General features: G+C 47.2%; 1 protein-coding gene and 2 long non-coding RNA genes across 4 annotated transcripts in view; all 3 read left to right on the top strand.

The window, feature by feature from the left end:
- Positions 1–1,873, top strand: part of LOC127592543 (uncharacterized) — a 30,988-nt gene extending 29,115 nt beyond the window's left edge. For both annotated transcript variants that reach the window (XR_007960144.1, XR_007960142.1), the window contains exons 4-5: positions 186–585; positions 1,488–1,873. This is a non-coding gene — a long non-coding RNA (uncharacterized LOC127592543). The remainder of the gene's footprint in view (positions 1–185; positions 586–1,487) is intronic.
- Positions 1,874–3,303: 1,430 nt separating this feature from the next.
- On the top strand, positions 3,304–4,280 carry LOC127592072 (receptor-type tyrosine-protein phosphatase alpha-like). Its single transcript, XM_052052490.1, has 2 exons — positions 3,304–3,640; positions 3,891–4,280. The coding sequence occupies exons 1-2, from the start codon at positions 3,578–3,580 to the stop codon at positions 4,278–4,280; spliced, it is 453 nt and encodes a 150-aa protein (XP_051908450.1). The 5' UTR covers positions 3,304–3,577.
- A 2,792-nt stretch (positions 4,281–7,072) lies between these two features.
- Positions 7,073–8,440, top strand: LOC127591824 (uncharacterized). Its single transcript, XR_007960003.1, has 3 exons — positions 7,073–7,228; positions 7,340–7,467; positions 7,607–8,440. It is a non-coding gene; the product is annotated as an uncharacterized LOC127591824 (long non-coding RNA).
- Positions 8,441–8,804: the final 364 nt, after the last annotated feature.

The following is an 8,804-nucleotide window of genomic DNA, read 5'->3' as shown; positions in this document are numbered from 1 at the left end:
CAGTCGGTACAAATAAGATACGAAAACCTTGATTTGTTTCTCAGTGGAGAAATTCCCAATTTACAGCAGCAAAATGATGAAAGGGAGAAAGTCCAAGACAAAAAGGATGTAAATATTAAATATAAATCTAAGCATATTAAGAACGGGCGAGCGGGGGCGAGTCCAGGTTTTCAGTATCCTGACAGCAATGGGCAGGAACGAGCGACGGCACCTCTCCTCCTTGCAGCGCGGGTGCATCGGTCTTTGGCTGAAGGAGCTGCCGGTGCTGTCGGGGTGGCCTGGAGAGGGTGGAGCTGTTTGCTTCGCAAGCATCCTCCCGTTGCCCACCTCCTCCGGCGTCCGGGGAGCAGCCCGGGATAGAGCCTGCCCCGGTGACCGGTCGGTCCGGTCTCTCTCTGTCCCGGCCTGAAGATGCTGCCTGTGTTTTGTGGTTATTTGGAAGAACTAAATCCATGCAAGACATTCATCAACCGAAATATACGTTTTGAATCTTGTAAATTGTCGTGCTTTCACAGTCTATAGTCTATATAAGTAACTTCTGTTAGTTTATGTGATTTGATAGTTTGACATGTTTAATAAAAGTTAGTTTATGTGATTTGATAGTTTGACATGTTTAATAAAAGTTAGTTTATGTGATTTGATAGTTTGACATAAAAAAAGAAAAATGACTCACTCAACAATGACGTCACTTCCAGCCTCACGCGACCGTACGTGCTTGCGTTATTCTGACATGAACACAAAAGAAGCAAAGTGTTTGTAGAGGGCAGTTCCTGAGTGAACGGTCTCCAGTGGACATCGTTTCAAATTTTATCTATTTTGACATACAATTGTATGCTTGTAAATGAAATCTCAATAACAAGAATGAAAAAGGAGGAACCCGCCTGCGAATTTGGACACGGCAGGTGGATTCGAGTGACGTCACAATTAAGTCGCGCTTTCCAATTTCGCCACTCCCACCTCCCACTTAAAAGGGGCGTTCGGGTGCACTTTCCCGACTACCCTCGCGGCTCCGCTGCATTCGAGACGTCAGACGTAAGCACTCTCTCCTCTGCTAGTTTCTTGCTTTTTCGTTTGTTTTTACTGGTTCAGCCTGGATTTATGTGCGATACGGGCTCTTCCGTTCTGCGGCGTGGTGTTTAAACGGAAGCCAGAGGGTAATTCGACAGCGCCGTGCTTGTGTTCTGCCATTGAGCTAAAGGCTAATGTTCGGGCTAACGTTGGATGGTTGAGCACGTGGCGGGTCGCACCGAATGGTTTCGTGACCGGTGAGTATGTCAAACAATTGTGTTGCTTTGATGCGTTTCAATACGAAGAAAACGTTAGAAAGCGGCGTACTCCGCCATAAACTTTGGAATTGGATGAAAGGGCTGATCAAAGCACCCGGGTGACTTTCAAACGTAAGGACGAGTGTAATTGGGGCGCGCCCTAGTTGCATTTAGCCGTCGAGATAACCGCTAACGCGGGAGTGTAATTGGGGCGCGCCCTAGTACCGTTTAGCCGTCGAGATAACGGCTAACGTGGAGGGGTGAGCACATGGTGGACTGTGCCGAATGGTTTACTGGCTTGTCATCTAATCGCGGCACGTTCTCCGCGGTTTTCGGGGGACGTCGAACGAAAGCATAGCTCGTCTACTTTTTAAATTTACTTTTTACATGCGTTTATGCTGCTTCAGTCTGATTTCTGTGCAATGCGGGCTCCGTTCCGGGCTGTGATGTGGTGTACCAATCAAACGTAAGGCCAGAGTGTAATTTGTGTTCGCCCTGGTTGTTTAACAATTGAGCTAACGGCTAGCTTTAATGCATGAGTACGTGGCGGGGCGCACGCAATGGTGACGTGCTAATGGGCATGTCAACTGTTGTTGCTTTGATGTGTTCTGGGCAACGATTTTCACTCTAACACTTTGTTACGTTCATCTCGTAGCAATCCAGCGATGCCACGTGTGGTCACGCTGCTCCATTTCACCAGCTGGCCCAACTTCGGCGTGCCCTTCTCTTCCATCGGCATGCTCAAGTTCCAAGAAAGTCAAAGGCGCTCAATCCGCCCTTTGCACTCATCGCGGTTCACTGCAGGTACACTACAGGCATCGCGCTTCAAAATATTTCTCTGGCTAATGTTAATGTAGCTGATGTTACTACATGATGAGCTCTGTACAACCCGATAATGAATCAAGAAAGTTGCGTTCACAACTGACAGCAATAAACCAAAGTTGACAAGCCTGACGTTTATGCCCCCCCCCCAGCGCTGGCGTTTGGCAGACGGGCAGCTTCATCGTGATTGATGGAGCTGCATTGATGAAGATGCACGCCGGACAGAAAGCCGACATGTTTGGCTTTGTTGGAAAGTCCGAGAGCAGTGTCCGCAGCTCTTCCAGATGAATGTGAGTCGGGGCGGAGCCCCAAAACCTCTTTGTACACGCGGTGTGGTAAATTCGCACTGTCCTGGTTCCTCTGCATCTCGTAGATGCAGTATTCGTTGATCTACCAGGCGCCAAAATGCCTAACTCGAACAGACTAACGCTTACTGCTGAATCCGAACTCTAATCAAAACCCCTGACCCTGATTCTCCCGCCAACTCTCACCCCCCCACCCCCAAGAAATGGGTGTCCAAACTTGGTCTCCAAGGACCGCTGTCCTGCCTGTTTTTCCATCTCTCCCAGGAGCAACGCGTCTATTCAAATGATCAGGATCGTTCTAATGCTGGCTGATGAGCTGATCATCTGAATCCGGTGTGTTGCACCCGTCGGAGCCGGAAAACGGCCAGAAAAGTGGCCCTCAAGCCCCCCCCAACACCTAACCTCGAACCTCATCTTTTTTTTCCTCCCATTGAGAGGATGCCAGTTTATTGTATACTTCAAACTTATCTTGTAGCAGACGTGTGGGACGCCAAGCTCACTTGGAGCATGATGTCTCTGATCCATTGGTGAAAGGAGATGTTAATTTTCTCCTCTTCCATCGATAACTGCTCTAAACAAGGCATATGCAGACTTGGCTGTTGTGATTGCGCGACGCTCCATGTCTTGCGTGTCGTGCTATATGACTAATTTATGTCCACTGTTCTGTAGACTGCTTTGTTTTAGCTGCAGCTGTTGTGAAAGCTCGACGTAAATAACGACTTATCACATCCAGTCCTCACCCTACTCCGAAATCACTAATCCTACTCCAAACACGAACCCCACGCCAACTTCGAACACCCCTGACCTGTATTCCTCTCAGATTGCAGTGGTGAGGTTTGACCAGCAGAGGGCAGCAATCGCTGCTTGCTGTGCAGGGCCAAAGGGGCTCTCACATTTTACAGTGAAGAACTCTAACTTCGCCTAAATTCTGTAACCTGAACCCCTGACCCTATTCTTAAACCAAACCCCAATCGCCAGACTCCCCAACACTCGCACGCCACCTTCAACATTGACGTGAGTGGTAGATTGATAATTGCGCGATTTTCTTCTAAGTTTTCCTTGAACAGGGTTTCACCATAAAGAACAAATTCTCAGCAGCACGAGGTAAGTTGATGTTCACTCGATTCGAGTTACTTTGCAAGAAACAAACACGATTTTTGTTGTGCCAGGTCCAAAGAGGACACGATGGCTGATCTCTGGAGGATGATTTGGGAGCAGGAGGTTGTTATTCTGGCGCACCTGAAGGAAGTGAGTGGTTGTTATGCAGCGAAACGGGGGGGAAAAACGGCGGCATAAAAGGGACTTCTGACCCCCCCCAATCCTCCCCCAAATTTAATTCGGGTCTCACCCTAATTTTCTTCAGTTAATCTACAATTCCTTGCCATTGCAAGTGGCAAGAGAAAAATGGAGGAATAGTCAAAGCGATGGTGGAGAATGAACTTTCCAAGGGCTCTGAAATTGCAATTTGAAACAATGAAAGATGTCCATTGCCATGTAGGACGTGTGTGACAGTTGCTGTCACTGGCTGGATCGGGGCTGCTGGACCTACGGGCACGTGGCAGTGGAGGACTCGGACGTGCTGGTGGATTACACCATACGCAAGTTCTACGTCCAACACATCAGAAGCATCGAATGGCTCCTTCTGGGCAACGATTTTCACTTAACACTTTGTCCATCTCGTAGCAATCGAATGATGCCGCGTGTGGTCACGCCGCTCCATTTCACCAACTGGCCCAACTTCGGCGTGTCCTTCTCTCCCATCGGCATGCTCAAGTTCCAAGAAAGTCAAAGGCGCTCAAGCCGCCCGTCGCGCCCATCGTGGTCCACTGCAGGTACATTACAGGCACCGCGCTTCAAAATATTTCTCTGGCTAATGTTAAGAATGTAACTGCATGATTAAGTCCGTACAAATCAATAATAGTTACATTCATAATGGAGACCAATAAACCAAAGCCTGATGTTTACACCTCCCCCAGCGCTGACGTTGGTCAGACGGGCAGGTTCGTCCTGATTGATGGTATGATGGACAAGATGCACGCTGGACACAAAGCGGTAGTTTGGAAATCCGAGAGCAGCGTCTGCAGCTCTTCCAGACCGACGTGAGTCGGGGAACTGCCCCAAAACCTCGTTTTGTACATACGGGTGGTAAATTCACACCAACGGTCCTGGCTCGTTTCTGTCTTGCAGATGCAGTATTTGTTCATCTACCAGACGCCAAAATGCGTAACTCTCACCGCCTTAACTGTATTTGTGATTTAATGTGAACTGTTCTGTAATCCCGAATGCATTATCGCCTCACCCCATCACCTGCCTATCCTCTTGAACAAAATCCCTTGAACCCTTACTCTGAAGGCCTAACCTCTAATGCCTATACAGATAATTACCTAACCTAAGAGGCCGATCTGCTTTACCCTAATTTCTAACTGCAATCTCAAACCTCGAGCGCCAACCCTGAACATCGTGCCCTCAACCATAAAACCCTAACACTGTCAACCCCATCTTTTAATCCCTAATCCTACCCCTCACCACTTTAACCATATTCCAAATGCAAACTCTAAACCTCAACCTGAATCCTAAATTCCCTTGCACCCTCAGACCCAGGGGTGTCCGAACTCTGTCCTTGGGCGGCTGTCCTGCCCGTTTCCCAGCTCCCCCAAGAGCAACACGCCTGATTCAAATAATCAGGATCGTTGTAATGCTGCTTCAGAGATGCCTGATGAGCTGATCATCTGAATCAAGTGTGTTGCAGCCGGGAGAGATGCAAAACGGCCGGGACAGCAGCCCTTGACGACAGTTTGGACACCACTGGTTTAAGGGTAAAGGGAAATTAGGATGAAGGTTAGTTTAGAGTGAGCATTTGGGATATGGTTAAAGTGGAGAGGGGTAGGATTAGGGATTAAAAGATGGAGGGTTGAAAGTGTTATGGGTTGAGGTGAAGGCACCATGTTAAGGGTTAACACTTGAGGGTTGAGATGGAGGTTAGAATTGGGGTGAGGAAGAAAGGCATCTTTGGTTAGGTGGTTGGATGTATAGGCGTTAAGGATTAAGCATTCAGAGGGAAGGGTTTGAAGGATTTTGTTTGAGGATACTCGGGTGTTGGGTTTATGGGATGATGCATTTGGACTGTTCGGGTTTGGCTTGCAGACGGTTTGTTTCCACGCTTTTAGAAGGATATGGGTTTAGTGTTTAAAGTTGGGTTATGGTTGAGGTTAGAGGAAGGGTGAGAGGGTTTGAGGTCATTCTGAAATGTGATCAGTTGGTCACTGCAACCCAAAAGAATACACGTTTGGGGTGTTATAGGTTGGGGTAAAGGGTAGGATTGAGGTTAAAAAGGGGTGTTAAGCCTAAATCATAACGGTAAGCCCAAAACCTGCTCAAGCCAACCCGTAACGCTGACTTTCTCACACCTAACGGTTAACCCTCTCCTCCAAAAACCCTTTCTCTAATCCCCTCACCCAATTCCAAACCCAGACGCTTGTTCCTTGCACCTGTCATGAGCTTTTTTCAGTTAGTGGAGATGACAGCGCTGTTGGACGGTCTACGCTGGTGTGGCCTAGGATAAGGAGAGGAACGCCAGTGCTGACTTGTCGATGAAACGAATTTAAGGTACAGAAGTGAACCAATCCTTTTTTTTTTCGTTAAATGGACACTGTCTTGTTTACTTTGGAACTTGGCTTTTTGCAGACGTGTTCACATAATGAGCATAACTTTGATCACTGAAATGACACTATTCTCTCCTGTCATCTAGAACTGCTTCAGTCGTGTATGCGGGAGAAGTGGCTCAGATTGCATCACTGTCGTCATTTGGAAGTATGGTGCATTTCTGCTGTTTATTCTTGTTGATGAGTGTGCACCGTTCTAATAAAACTCAAGATGCCTATCTGCGTCACCTCAACCATAAACCCTTAACACTGTCAACCCTCTAACTTTTAACCCCTAATCCTACTCCTAACCACTTTAACCATATTCCAAGTGCTAACTCTAAACCTCAGCCTTAATCCTAATTTCCCTTAAACCCTCAAACCCAGGGGTGTCCAAACTCTGTCCTTAAGGGCTGCTGTCCTGCCCGTTTCCCAGCTCCTCCAAGAGCAACACACCTGATTCAAATAATCAGGATCGTTGTAATGCTGCTTCAGAGATGCCTGATGAGCTGATCGTCTGAATCGGGTGTGTTGCAGCCAGGAGAGATGCAAAGCAGACAGGACAGCGGCCCTTTGAGACCAAGTTTGGACACCCCTGAGTTTCAGGGTAAAGGGAAATTAGGGTTACGGTTGAAGTTTAGAGTAAGCATTTGGGGTATGGTTAAAGTGGTGAGGGGTAGAATTGGGGGATAAAGTCGGAGGGTTGACAGTTAGGGGTTTATGGTTCAGGTAAGGGCACAATGTTCAGGGTTAACCCTCGAGGTTTGAGTTTGGGGTTAGGAATTGGAGTAAGGCAGATAGAATTTTTGGGTTCAGTGGTTAGATGTATAGGCATTAAGGGTTAGGTGTTCAGAGTCGGGGTACAAGGATTTTGTTTGAGTATAGTCGGGTGTTAAGGTTATGCGATGACGCATTCAGGCTGTTAGATTCGTCATACAGGCGATTTGGGTTTGGTGTGTCGACGCTTTTAGGATACGGGGGTTTGGTGTAAGTGTTTACTACCTAACGCTTAATCCTCTAATCCAAGCCCATGTGCTTGTTCGTTGCACCTGGTAATGAGCTTTTTCACAGGCCTGGTCTATTTAGTGGAGATGACGGCGCTGTTGGACGGTATGCGCTGGTGCGGCTGGATGGGTTGTGGAGCCGAGGATTAGGAGAGAGGAACGTCGGTGTTGACTGTCGAAACAAATTTAAGGTACAGAAGTGAACCTTTAATTTTTTTTGGTCAATGGACACTCGGACCTCTTGTTTACTTTCAAACTTGGCTTGTTGCAGACGTGTCCACATATTGAGCTTTTTTTCACAGGCCTGGTCTATTTAGTGGAGATGACAGCGCTGTTGGACGGTCTGTGCTGGTGTGGCTGGTTGGCTTGTGGAGCAGAGGTCAATGAGGAGAGGAACGTCAGTGCTGACTGTCGATGAAACAAATTTAAGGTACAGAAGTGAACCAATTTTTTTTTTCTTCAGTCAATGGACACTGTCTTTACTTTCAAACTTGGCTTGTTGCAAACATGTGCACATATTCAGCATAACATCTCTGGTCACTGAAATGACACGCTTCTCTTTCATCTAGAACTGCTTCAAATGTGTATGTGGGAAAAGTGGCTCAGATTGCATCACTGTCCGTGTTTTATGTGTTGTGTGCTACATCAAACCAGCATTTGGAAATGTGGCGCATTTCCGCTGTTTATTCTTGTGTTGATGAATGTGCACTGTTCCAATAAAATCTTCACACTCGGTATGCTAACCTCCTCACCAACCCTTAACAGTAAACTATAACCCTAACCCTGTACCCTCACTCCTAACCAAAACCCTCAAATCACCTACCCTGAACGCTAACCTCCATAATCCTTAAGCTAATGTTAAATCTTAACCTTTAATTCTCCCCTTAACCTGACATATTGTGTACCTTAACCCAATTCATCCGTAAGACTCTAAATCCGCAACCCCTAAATCCTAAAATTAAACTTGAACCCTAACCCTCATCCATACTGCAGGCATGTCCAGCCCTAGGCCTGGAGGGCCACTGTCCTGCCAGTTGTCCATTCCCGGCTGCAACACACCTGATTCAGATGATCAGCTCATCAGCCATCTCTGAAGCAGCATTGGAACGATCCTGATTATTTGAATCGGGTGTGTTGCTCCTGGCGAAGTTGGAAAACAGGACAAGCATCCCTTGAGGACTGAGTTTGGAGACCCCTGCCTTTTACCCTAATCTCCCTCACTCAAACCCTAATTCCCTAATGCAAACACCTGTCCATGTACTGTAGCTGCTAAACAATGATCCCCACACCTCTTAACCTAACTATAAACACTAACCCTCTAATCCTAACTAAACTAACATTAACCCCAAACCTTGACCCACAAAATGCTAGCCCCTAATTCTAACCCGATTTGACAATGCAGCCCCCACATCAGAGCCCCGGGCCTGGAGGTCCACTGTCCGGCCTTTTGTCCAACTCTCCTGGCTACAACACACTTGATTCAGATGATCAGCTCATCAGCAATCTCTGAAGCAGCATTAGAACGATCCTGATTGTTTTGAATCAGACGTGTTGCTCCTGGCAAAGTTGGAAAAGGGTCAGGACAAGCGTCCCTTGAGGACTGAGTTTGGACACCCCTTCCTTTTACCCTAATCCACCTCACCCAAACCCTAATTCCCTAATGCCAACACCTGTCCATGTACTCTAACCTCTAAACCACGATCCCTACACCCCTTAACCTAACTATAAACGCGAATCCTAACTAAACTAACATTAACCCTAAACCTT

Source organism: Hippocampus zosterae, chromosome 19 (assembly GCF_025434085.1).
Source record: "Hippocampus zosterae strain Florida chromosome 19, ASM2543408v3, whole genome shotgun sequence".
In the NCBI taxonomy this organism is placed as follows: Eukaryota; Metazoa; Chordata; class Actinopteri; order Syngnathiformes; family Syngnathidae; genus Hippocampus; species Hippocampus zosterae.
Note: the sequence above shows the minus strand (reverse complement) of the source record. Positions and strands in the feature narration are given on the sequence as shown.

What these genes read in the sequence shown, in the direction of transcription:
- LOC127592072 (XM_052052490.1), top strand. Translation starts at nt 3,578, where the DNA reads ATGGCTGATCTCTGGAGGATGATTTGGGAGCAGGAGGTTGTTATTCTG. An exon ending in TTCTGGCGCACCTGAAGGAA is followed by an intron (nt 3,641 to 3,890) that starts GTGAGTGGTTGT and finishes ATTGCCATGTAG; the next exon opens with GACGTGTGTGACAGTTGCTG.